The 12,382-nt window shown below is 47.5% G+C and overlaps 1 protein-coding gene across 1 annotated transcript; it reads left to right on the forward strand.

Moving 5' to 3' along the window:
* The first annotated feature begins 1,273 nt into the window (after positions 1-1,273).
* LOC123123294 (vesicle-associated membrane protein 721) lies at positions 1,274-5,162 on the forward strand. Its single transcript, XM_044543770.1, has 5 exons — positions 1,274-1,624; positions 3,278-3,419; positions 3,509-3,629; positions 3,711-3,773; positions 4,711-5,162. Exons 1-5 carry the CDS (start codon positions 1,435-1,437, stop codon positions 4,861-4,863), a joined length of 669 nt encoding a protein of 222 aa, XP_044399705.1. The 5' UTR covers positions 1,274-1,434; the 3' UTR covers positions 4,864-5,162.
* Positions 5,163-12,382: the final 7,220 nt, after the last annotated feature.

A 12,382-nucleotide genomic window follows, 5' to 3' on the forward strand; every position in this document is an offset into this window, starting at 1 on the left:
TCGGCGAGGGGTGATGGAAGTTCCTCAAGGTGGTCATCATCTAGAAAGTTTGTCATCACACTATTGTCAAGCGGGAACTCGAAATAGTCAAGTTTGAACGCTAAAGGATGGCTATGTCGTAAGGTTCACGCTGCTCACGCGAGAGGACAAATGCGTGGCAAAAAGGGAAAGTTCACGATGTAACCAGCAGACTTTGAACATTGAACAAGCCCTAAAAATTTGAATCCCATCGACATATCATTTTTTTTTTTGAAATTTTAGAGTTCTTCCATATTTCGGTATATTGAAACATTCCTAAACACATCAAAACTATGAAAATCGAGAAATTTCACCGAAATTTTGAACCCATCCATCAAACAACACATACCGCACAAAGGGTCAAATGTGTGGCAATGAGGGAAATTCATGACGCAATCAATCAACATTTAACAAGCCCTAAATTTTTGAACCTCGCCGACATATCCAACCTTTTGAAATTCCAGAAGTTCTTCTGAATTTCAATATATCTAAATCCACCGAAATTCTTTGAAATTAGATCTAAATTTTTGTTTAAAATTATGCTGAATCAAACACGAAACTTGGAGATTACAAGTGTTTCTGAACCCATCAAAACTACAAAAAACAGGGAAACTTCACCGAAACTCTGTTGAATGCGCAAAAAAGGTCAAATTTGACAGGACCTCATAACTCAAATGTTAGACTATGGTGTATATTTCGCTGTCAAAAATGATAGTTGGCCATAAAAACTTTTAGTAAAATACCGTCTACCGCGTCATAGTCTTATTTTTCTACAATAAAGCGCGTCACATGTATGACATGTGTGCTGTCCATTCTAGATGTGTTTGATGCTACAGCCATCCATACGCGCCAACATCACAAGCTTCGTTGACCCCCAGTTTCATACAATTACGCACCAATCACACTCCACACAAGCTTTCCCAGTAATTTAATAGCCAAACTTGTGGTAATCTGACTGTATTTGCAGGAGTAGAAAAGAAGATAAATACTGTAGATATAGATAGTTAAATCAATCATCGACGGTACGGGGAAGGCACGCGGCTGCTGAGCCCGACGAGGCAGCTAAGCCTAAGCTAATCAATCCATCCCTCGCTTAACCCTGAAGAAACCCCCAGAAAAGTTGAACCAACGAGCGACCCACCAGAAGGGGTCTCCACGCGGCGGGCGGAAGCATTTGGAGGACCGTTCCGCAAAACGCCCACCTACCAAATTTGATTTCCCTTTTTCTTTTACCACCCCCACCACCCCCATTGCCCCTTGCCCCTCCTCCCACTCCACCAAAGCGAAACCGACCTTTCCCCCTTCCCATCCCACCTCCCCTCCCGCAGCAGCCTCGCCGAGATCCAATCCGGCAGCCCCCCTCCCCCACCGGCGGCGTGCTCGAGCGGAGAGGCGGCGAAGCGAGCGGGAGGAGCCATGGGGCAGCAGTCGCTCATCTACGCGTTCGTGGCCCGCGGCACGGTGGTGCTGGCCGAGTACACCGAGTTCACCGGCAACTTCACCACCATCGCCTCCCAGTGCCTCGTCAAGCTCCCCGCCAGCAACAACAAGTTCACCTACAACTGCGACGGCCACACCTTCAACTACCTCGTCGAGGACGGCTTCAGTGAGTCGCCCGCCTCCCCTCCCCTCCCCTCCGCCCGCCCGATCCTTGCTTCCCTCCGCCCGGTTCGTCGCGGGCGTGATCTGATCCGCGTGGATCTGGCGCCGCGCGCGCTCGATTTGGGCTCGCCGCGCGTAGATCTCGCGGATTTGCTGGATTTGCGGCGGGTTCGTTTGGATTACTGCTGGCGATCGGCTTGTTGCTGCGCGAACTTCGTGCGGGAGGTTGTTGCTCCCGTGGCTTGGTTCTAGGCTTCTAGTTTAGTTGGTCGCACGCTGGGTATCGGCCAGTTCGAGTTCGGTAATACTTGGTCAATATCGTGCTATGCAGTCAATATATCGTGGTTGCTCGTCTTATCCCACGCCTATGGGGCAGTGGCTGTAACAGCTGCAATAGCCGACATCAGCAGTAAAATAATCCAGTACATAGTGCCGGCTCTGGATATCTGTGTTATTTATAGTAGATGACAGACTGTTAGTTGCTGGCTTGCTAGGCATGTGTATCGAATGCCAGCACATATTTATGCTAATTTGGCAGTTAATTTGTTGCTTACATGCTGTGATATCTATTTATAGTACAAGGGTAGATGGTTCATTGCTGGCTTGCTAGACCTGTGTAGCAAATGGCAGCGTATATTTACGCATGGTATAGGTTTCCGGATAAGCAATGCCCCTTAATCTATTTTCATACCCTTGATCTTTTTGAAGAGTATAAGTAGATAGGGAATTGGTTAGTAGATGTTTTCACCAGTGATAAATTAAATCAACCTACATAAGTGCTTAGTATGTTTCAGCCTTCTATGACAGCTGATCACATTACCATGGGTCATCTTAAGTTTGTATAAGCATTTCATGGATAATATTTCTACAACCGCAAAAGTATTCGAGCATTGATCTGCAAGCACCATAACAATGAATATTCCCTTGCATGGTATTTTGAAAAATCAATTCAAATAGATGCTCTTTGATTGGACTGTAGATTGGATGCACTTGTTAGTTAAGTGTAGCCTTTGGCACTTTGCAACAACACTGGTCGTTTGCTTTTGTCGCACATGCGCAGTGGAAGCTTTAAAAACTGTAGAGATTTGGATTGATGTTGGAACTATAATGCTCTCTCAATCCATATGTAGTTGTCACATTTGGCTTCTGCTTATGAATGTTGAACTGTAGCATTTTACTGAACACAGAAGCAATTTTTGTAAAGTATATAATATCTGTAGAGTACATCTCATTACCGTTCTAGCAATACCATTCTTATATTAGATGATTGTGTTCAAATTTAACTTTGTTCAAACCTTCATTAGTTAAAGTCAAACGTCACAACTGATTTTGAACTAATTTTGTTATACTGCTGTCTTTTTTTTTCGTAGTGCTACTATGTGAATTTCAATGCACAATTCCTTCAAACCCCCTTTCCCAACGCATGTCGCATGGCTTATAGCAGTGACAATAGTGTTGGAAAAATTGATCAAGGAACTACTGTTCAAATATATTAAGCAACTGATTTTTTGCTGACATGGCACTTCTCTGAAAACGAAGATAATGCTTGTTTCTTTCCTTGGTTGAATTATAACTCCAGAACACTATATGCATTTGTTGGCGTTCCTAACTTTGAAGTGAAAAAACTACGATGCTGACATCATGCTTTCTTCTGCAGCATACTGTGTGGTTGCCGTTGAATCAGTGGGGCAACAGATGCCAATTGCTTTCTTGGTTCGGGTTAAGGATGATTTCAGCAAGAGATATGCTGGCGGGAAAGCTGCTACTGCTGCACCAAGCAGCCTCAACAGAGAGTTTGGGTACGTGTGTATTTTTGCCAGTGTGGGTCTATTTAAAATATATGGCCTTATTTTTGCTAATTTTGTGTGTGAACATTTACTGTTTGTAGATCAAAACTCAAAGAGCACATGCAGTACTGTGTGGACCACCCTGAAGAGATAAACAAGCTTGCTAAAGTGCAAGCACAAGTTTCAGAAGTGAAAAACGTGATGATGGAAAACATTGAGAAGGTACATCTCTGTACTTTGCAGATACACCGAAGGTATAATTTGGAGGAAGTTTCTGATCCTTATTCTACTTCTGAAATTCAGGTTCTTGATCGTGGTGAGAAGATTGAGCTGCTTGTTGACAAAACAGAGAATCTCCGCTCACAGGTTTTAATAATTGACACATTCTTTTATCCCGCCCTGTACTGGGCACTGTACTTTAATTGGCTTTGGTTCCGAGCTGTTATTATATATTATTAGTACCAGGATAATAAGCTTGGTTCCAAGCTATTATTGTATATTAGCAAGAGTACAGATAGGTCACAATTGAAGCAGTTAAGCCGGGATCCAGCTATATACTAAACTGTAGTTATGTCAAGTGGTCAAGCCAACAACTGGTGGTACACTTAATAGTTATTGTGTTAGGTGCTCTTGATATGCTCAAACTACTGGGGCGTCAATCATGATGTTAGTGAGGGCTGTATTTCCTGAAATCAGTTTGGCCGTATATGGTTAACTGGCTAATACTTAATCTAAAAAAAGCTGGCTAATACTTCTTATGGATCACTAGAGACCTCCCTAGGTTATATCAATTGCCAACTTCTTTCTCCCATAGCTGATAAGGACTTAAGGTGATTGAATATCCATCTTCCTGGTGAGAGCAACTACATATTTGTTCAGGTCACCTGGAATTGATATGATTTATTACAACGGATCATTAATTTTTCTGCTGTAGCGATAAATTAACTGTTCTTTTCTGCTAAAAGAGTTTCAAGTCTTGTCCTGCTATTACTCTCATGGTAATGCCCAGTTATATCTCCAAGTTGGCGTCTTATGATAAGAAGACACAAAAAAACTAGAACGCTGTTCTTAAATTTGGGAATCAGAATTCTGATTTTGCTGATGTCCTCCTGGCTGATGCACTTGGGTCATCTTAACATCCTGGCCTGATTCTGGCGAGCCGAAAACATTGCTTAATGTTGAATTTTGGGTGTTGCAAAAGGATAACATGATATTGCTACTCAAGTTTGATCATGAAGTTCCGTACACCTAACATATGTTGGTTAATTCTCTATGATCTTTAACGGCGTCTACATAATTTCAGGCCCAAGATTTCAGGCAGCAAGGAACACAGGTGAGGAGAAAGATGTGGCTACAAAACATGAAGATCAAGCTGATCGTCCTGGGCATCATCGTCGCGCTCATCCTCATCATAATCCTGTCGGTGTGCCACGGATTCAACTGCGGCAAGAAGTGAGGACAAGTCGAGGTCGTGAGACACATTCAACTGCCCCTATATTACTCTGCTGATTCGAGCAAAAACCATATATATGGTGCTTAGTTCTTTTCTTGTTTAGTGTGCGCTGGCCCGGGCCGTGGTGCCTGTGGGTGGGTCTGTGTTTTCGTTGTCGTCGTGTTGGGATGTTCGGTTACCGCTGGATGGGTGGTGGCTGGGTCGGCGGGTCGTGTATTTTTGGACGCTATGTATGTATAGCTTGGATCTTGACGCCTTTGTTCTATTGTTATATGATGATGATGAGTAGTAGATTTACTTAATTAGAGTCAGAATTGTGTGGGTGTGTCTGCCTTGGTCCTCTTGTTGGGGGCTGGAGCTTGTGCTTGTCTGACCACGACAAGCCTAGCGTTGGCTGTCATGCGTTGGCCAGTTGCTCTCATATGTCGTGTCACTTTCGTTGCTGTGTCGTAGCTAAACCTTGTTGCGTTCTGCTGCATTCACTCGGGTTATTTACGTAGCTCGAGATCATATCCCTTGGCCGTTTGCTGTTAATAGAGGCCAGTCTGATAGCAAGTTCGGCAATCCATGGGCGTGTAACTGAGGGACATTTGGAGCTAGTTTGGATTGTGTCCACAGCTACATGACTGGGCAAACATGCTGCCTGGCGTGGACGTGTGCATCAGGTATGTTGCTGCCTGGTCAGGCAGCATGGCCTAATAGGTGCTGTTGTTAGAATTAAAAAAAAAATCATTTCGTGGGGCCATCTACAGGCTTGGGTAGTAGCTTTTTCTGTACCTAACTCTGTACTTAAAGTCCCAGGCAGGCCTCAGGCATTTGAAATCCCACGCCTGGACCAGGCTAACACACTTTGCCTGGCTTCTCCATCAGGCTAACCACCTTCAAGCAATTCCAGGCCAGGCCAACTCAGGCACTTTCAGGACAACTACTAGGAAGTTTCCAGGCACACGCTCCAGCCAGGAAAAAAAAACACCAGTTCACGTACCAAACTAGCCCTTGGTCCGCAGCCCACGTCCAAGGGATATGTGTACGCTATTCCGGCGTGGGACGACCGTGCGGTGATATCACCCACCGCCTGCTGCGATCCTTCAGCACGGAGAACATGATTGCGGGACTGGCGGATCCAGGACCCAGGTCGGGGAGCCTGGGCCTGGGGCGTGCACAATACTTACTTCGGTTACTGTTGCATTTTGGGCCCTATAGTGAGACTGTAGCATATACTGCAGCAGGCCTAGGGCCCCGGGCGTGGCCCAATCCAAGCTCCGCCCCTCACAGGAGCAGTAGCACGGGATGATCATGGCGATTTTATTGCTGCGGCATCTTGGTTTATACCTCATGTTTCTTCCGTGGATGCGGCAGAGATGATAGCTATTCGAAATGGATTCTACTTAGCAGCTAAGATTGGCTGTAACAGTTTACAAATTGAATCGGACAGCTCAAACGCAGTTGAGGCTCTAAAACCTTGAAGTTTTCTTCGGCCAGAAATCGGGAATTCTTTTTGAGTGCAAGGAAATGGGCCTGGACTTCCCCCAGTATGAAGTAACATAATGCTTCAGGGAAGCTAATAGTGTAGCTGATTGCCTGATTGTATAGCAAAATCATCTCCTGATTGGTAGATCGTGAGGCCCCCGCGTCGCTCCGGCAGGGGCGACTCGGGCGGCGTAACCCTAGCCCGCCGCCGGCCCTCTCCCCCACCTCTCCTCTCCCTCGTCGCCACCGGAGGTGGCTGCCGGCTCGCCGCTCGGCCGCCGGTGAAGGTGGCGGCGAGGATCTCACTACTAGAAAAAGGGCTATAGCTAATATGGACATTAATGGCGCACCATGTATGTGGTGCGCCATTGCTATATAGCAGTGGCGCACCAGATACAGGTGCGCCATTAGTGTCCTCATTACTAATGGCGCACCAGACACACGGTGCGTCATTACTAACAATTTTATTTCCAAAACTATTAATGGCGCACCAGGGCATAGTGCGTCATCACTAGTTTTAACTAGTAATGGCGCACCACACACTCTGTGCGCCACTACTAATAGAATTTTTTTTACTTTTTTTTTCAAAACTAGTAATGGCGCATCTGGGTACAGTGCGCCATTACTAGTTCAACTAGTAATGGCGCACCACATCCACGGTGCGCCACTACTAACAATTTTTTTTTGCAAAACTAGTAATGGCGCACCACGTAATAGGTGCGCCATTAGGGTTACTAATGGCACATTTTTACGTGGTGCGCCATTAGTAACCTGAGACCAGATATATATTTTGGACAGCCACCTACCACACTCACTTTCCCCATTTCGTTCTCTCCACCTCCTCCTCCAAGCTTGTCTCGGCTGCCTCCTCCTCCTCACCTCATTTGCACCATAGATTCACCCAAATTAAGTGGTTCAATTACCTTTTTTTGATAGGTAAGTAAGGGGAAAGCTTTCTTTATGTTGTAGATCTACTTTTTTCTCCCTCCAACAACGTGCACATGCACTTTTTATGGCCTAGCTAGATTTACGTATGTTTGTGGTGTTGCATATATGTTTGTGTTTGCAGATACCGGTATTTGAAATGCGATAGTTGCCAATATTTTGCAGGAATGTTGATTCATTTCGTTTCGGCGAGAATTTGGCACTATGCATTCTTTTTGGTCCTATTTTTAGGCAAAGTCATGCCAAATTTTTTCTTGGTTCTAAAATATCGTTTTTCTCTACCCCGCAGGCGACCATGGTCCGCACGATGACCGAAGGCATCGTGAATAGGTTTTTGAGCTCCGCGAAGGCCGAGATGCTTCAAAAGAACGAGACGGAGATAAGATGTCCGTGTCGAAGATGCAAGCTGAAGAGCCTTATTACGGACCCGGATTCCGGACAGGTGCGGGACCACCTGCTCTTGCGTGGTTTCATGGATGGCTATCGGTGGCAAGGTGATGAAGATGACTATGAAGTCGTCCATGGGGGCCGGGCAAGAAATGAGGAAGGGCAACAAGACAACCACCGCGGCGAGGGCGGGTGAGAAGACGAAGAATCTCCAGGACATGATCACGACGGTGATGCAGTACACAGTCATCATGTAGAAGATGCCGGACATGATGATGAGGAAGATCAAGACGAAGGGCATGATCATGAAGATGAAGATGCCGGAGCAGACGACGATGGACCATCGATGGGCTGGGTGCAGGACCCTCATATTCAAGAGCTGCTTCTCAAGCAGACGGATAACGCAAGAGCTGCCGCCCGAGAGAAAGCCAAGCTGGATCAACTGGAGATAGACGCGGTTACTCCATTGTATGAAGGATGCAGGCCCGAGGATACCCGCCTGAAAGTAACGCTCATGGCTCTGGAGATGAAGGTAAAACACAAAATGACCGACGCATGCTTCGACGAGAACATGTCATTCTGGCACGAACGTCTTCCCAAGGGGAACAAGTGCCCGACCAGTTTCGAGGAGGCGAAGAAAATCGTGTGTCCTCTGGATTTACCGCACGTGAAATACCATGTGTGCATGAACAATTGCATCATTTATCGGGACGAGCACGCGGAGTCTACCATATGTCCGGTGTGCGGCGTCACTCGATACAAGAAGAGGAAGAAAGCTCCTCGAAAAGTGGTGTGGTACTTTCCGATCACTCCTCGTCTGCAGCGGTATTTCGCGGACCCTAAGCTAGCAAAGCTCCTGCGTTGGCACGCGGATAGGGAGGAGAAGAAGCGAGAAGATGACGGAAATGATCCGGAGATAAATAAAAAAGACAAGATGCTGAGTCACCCTAAGGATGCGAGCCAGTGGCAAGCATTGAACTTCGAACACCCAGAATTTGGGGACGATCCAAGGAACATCGTGCTGGGCGCGAGCACCGATGGAGTCAATCCGTTTGGCAGCCAGAGAAGCACACATAGCACCTGGCCTGTGTTTGTGTGGATGTACAACCTTCCCCCTGGTTGTGCATGAAGAGGAAGTACATTCACATGGGTATGCTAATTGAAGGGCCGAAACAACCAGGGAACGACATCAATCTGTATCTGGGGCTGCTGAAAGAGGAGCTAGACACGCTGTGGAAAACGCCAGCCAATACGTGGGACGCCGCAGAGAAAGAATATTTCCCTATGAGAGCCGCACTGCTCACGACGGTGCACGACTATCTCGGTTACGGATATCTCGCAGGGCAGGTGGTCCACGGATTTTCTGGATGCGTCAGGTGCATGGATGACACAACGTATCGCCAGCTAGATAGAGATCCCGGGTCTTCGAAAACCGTGTTCATGGGACATCGTAGGTGGCTTCGCGACAATGACCCATGGAGAAAACGCAAGGATCTGTTCGATGGTGAAAGCGAACCCCGAAGACGCCCGCGTACGAGAAGCGGCGAGGAAATAGACGAGCTGTTGAAAAATTGGAAAGATTGCCCACTGCCGGGAAAGAAGCAAAAGGCGCCAGAGCCGGGAAAGAAGCGAAAGGCGCCAGAGCCGCTGCTGAAGGTATGGAAAACGAGGTCTGTTTTCTGGGACTTGCCGTACTGGAAGATCCACCGTGTGCCTCACAGCCTTGATGTCATGCATATCACGAAGAACGTGTGCGAGAGTCTGCTTGGTACCCTGCTCAACATGCCAGAGAGGACTAAAGATGGGCCGAAAGTAAGGGCAAACTTGAAATCAATGGGCACCAGGGAGGAGCTTCACGCTAATGATGATGATGATGAGGCGCAGCAGGACACGGAAAGTCGTCGCAAAGGCAAAAAGGCCAAGAAGATCGGAAATGACTACCCTCCCGCGTGCTTCACTCTAAGTCAGGAGGAGATCGAGCAGTTTTTTACCTGCCTCGTAGGAGTAAAACTTCCTTACGGTTACGCGGGGAAGATAAGCAGATACCTAGACTCAGCGAAGCAGAAGTTCAGCGGGATGAAGTCTCACGACTGTCACGTGCTGATGACGCAGATACTTCCAGTTGGAATCCGTGGGATCATGGACGCGCACGTACGTGAAACGCTATTTGGCCTATGCAACTTTTTCGACGTCATCTCTCGAAAGTCGGTTGGCGTGAGGCAACTCAGAAGGCTACAGGAAGAGATCGTGGTGATACTATGCGAGCTTGAGATGTACTTCCCGCCCGCATTCTTCGATGTTATGGTGCATCTGCTGGTCCATATCGTGGAGGATATCATCCAACTCGGGCCGACGTTCCTGCACAGCATGATGCTGTTCGAAAGGATGAATGGTGTCATCAAAGGATACGTTCGCAACATGTCACGTCCAGAGGGAAGCATAGCCAGGGGCTTTCTGACCGAAGAGTGCATCTCCTACTGCACGAATTATCTAGGCATCGAGAACCCCGTTGGTCTGCCCGTCAACAGGCACCTCGGCAGGCTCGCTGGATGGGGTCACCGCGATGGTCGCCGCGAAATGCATGTCGACTTCGAGGGTCGACTCGCCGACTTTGAAAGAGCAAACCTAGTCGCGCTACAACACATAGACGTGGTCGATCCTTGGGTGGTAGAGCACAAAACCTTTATTGAGAAGACGTACAATGACCGAGGCCAACAGAGGACGGACGGAGATATAATCAAAGAGCACAACTCATGTTTCACGCGTTGGTTCAAGGAGAAGCTTCTGTCGTACCCTTTACATGAGGATTCTTCCGCGGAAGAAAAACTCATATTCGCCTTGTCACAGGGCGCCGAGCACAACCTGATGACCTATGAGGCGTACGATATCAACGGCTACACATTCTACACCGAGGGAAAGGACATGAAGAGCGATGGTTATCAGAACTCCGGAGTAACGATGGAATCCTACACCGGTAACGACAAGGACAGATACTACGGAAGGATCGAGGAGATCTGGGAGCTGAGCTACGCTGGAGAGAAGGTCCCGATGTTCCGTGTCAGATGGGCCAAGAGCGTCATAAAAGAAGACCGGTATTTCACCACCATGGTTATACCCGAAGCCAAATCCAAGACCGCGGGCGCAAACGTCACCGCGAAAAATGAGCCATGGGTACTGGCTTCCCAAGTGGACCAATGCTTCTTCATTACCGACCCGTCAAAGCCCAGTCGTGTTGTCGTGAGGAGAGGCAAAAGGAAGATCATCGGAATGGATGGAGTCGCCAATGAGCAAGACTTCGACAAGTACGGCGACCCGAAGATGGAACATGACGACGACGATGAAATGCCATACACCACAAGAAGAAGCAGGACCACCCTACCTAAAGGATGTCCGTTAAACAGAAGAACTCCATTTGCGAAAAAGAAGGGCAAGAAGATTGTGAAAAGATAGCTAGCTAAGATCGATTGTATTTAAATCGTAGTCTTCATTTCTCGATTGTATTTCGACATATGGAAATGGGCGGCACTTTTTGAATTCATGAATATTTTGAAATCTGATGATATTTTTTCATATTCATAAATGTTTTCTAAAAAATTATTAGATGCAACTAAAAATCCAAAAAAAATCCAAATAACAAATTTGATGATATTTTTTCATATTCATAAATGTTTTCATATTCATATTTTTTCATAAATGTTTGAAATCTGATGATATTTTTCCACATTCATAAATGTTTTCAAATTTGATCGTCATTTTCTAAAAAATTATTAGATGCAACTAAAAAAACAGTTAGTAATGGCGCACCAGGGGAGGGTGCGCCATTGCTATGAAGGTATTTATGGCGCACCCGAATGAGGTGCGCCATTGATATACAAATTTTTATTTTTATTTATTCTTGTATTTTATTTTTCAGTGTTCCTTTTCCTGCTTAAATTTAATGGGCATTTTTTGAATTCATGAATATTTTTTTCAAATTTGATGATATTTTTTCATATTCATAAATGTTTTATCAATTCACAAATGAATGCAACTAAAAATCCAAAAGAAATTACTAAGTGCGCCATTGCTATCAAAAAAAAGTTACTAATGGCGCACCGCTAGGTGGTGCGCCATTGCTATCCCTTCCCCCACTAAAATCCCCAATCCCCGATCCCCAATCTCACATCTCTCTCAGCCCCCCACTGCGCGCCGCTGCCCCGACCCATTGCGCCGCCGCCCCTACGTGCGCCGCCGCCCGGCGCCCCGCCGCCTCCCTCTCCCCATCCTCCCCTTCCTCCCCCTCTGACCCCACCCCGACGCGTCTCCGTCTCCACGCCGTCGAGCACCGAAGCAGGCCGGAGAAGTCCAGCACGATCGTCTACGTCATCTCCGTCGGATACGTCGACGAACCGGACCGGAGCCGAGCCGAGGAGCACCGCGAACCCGCCACCGAGCCCTTCTTCCACCTCGGATTCCGCCGCCTCTCCTTCAAGTCTGGCTGGCCTGCTGCTCCTAATCCACCGCCGGGCCTTCGTGTGCCTCCGCGGTGAGCTCCCCTCGCTTCCCCTCTTCTGTTTCCCCTCGTCCCGAGCGCTGTAGACCCCTCGCGCACCCGCTCGCCTGCGCGTACCGCCCGCGCTGGACGCGTCCACCCTGCCGCTCCCGCGGTGCTCCTCGCGGACCAGCGCCGTGGCCGGCCGGCTCTGCCGTGCTCATGCGCATGTGCGCCCATCCGCCCGCG

Source organism: Triticum aestivum, chromosome 5D, assembly GCF_018294505.1.
Source record: "Triticum aestivum cultivar Chinese Spring chromosome 5D, IWGSC CS RefSeq v2.1, whole genome shotgun sequence".
Taxonomy (NCBI): Eukaryota; Viridiplantae; Streptophyta; class Magnoliopsida; order Poales; family Poaceae; genus Triticum; species Triticum aestivum.

Excerpts from the sequence above, each read along its gene's own strand:
- LOC123123294 (XM_044543770.1), top strand. The coding sequence starts at position 1,435 with ATGGGGCAGCAGTCGCTCATCTACGCGTTCGTGGCCCGCGGCACGGTG. Across the intron at positions 3,420-3,508 it reads AGCCTCAACAGAGAGTTTGG|ATCAAAACTCAAAGAGCACA; the intron begins GTACGTGTGTAT and ends TACTGTTTGTAG. Across the intron at positions 3,630-3,710 it reads TGATGGAAAACATTGAGAAG|GTTCTTGATCGTGGTGAGAA; the intron begins GTACATCTCTGT and ends TCTGAAATTCAG.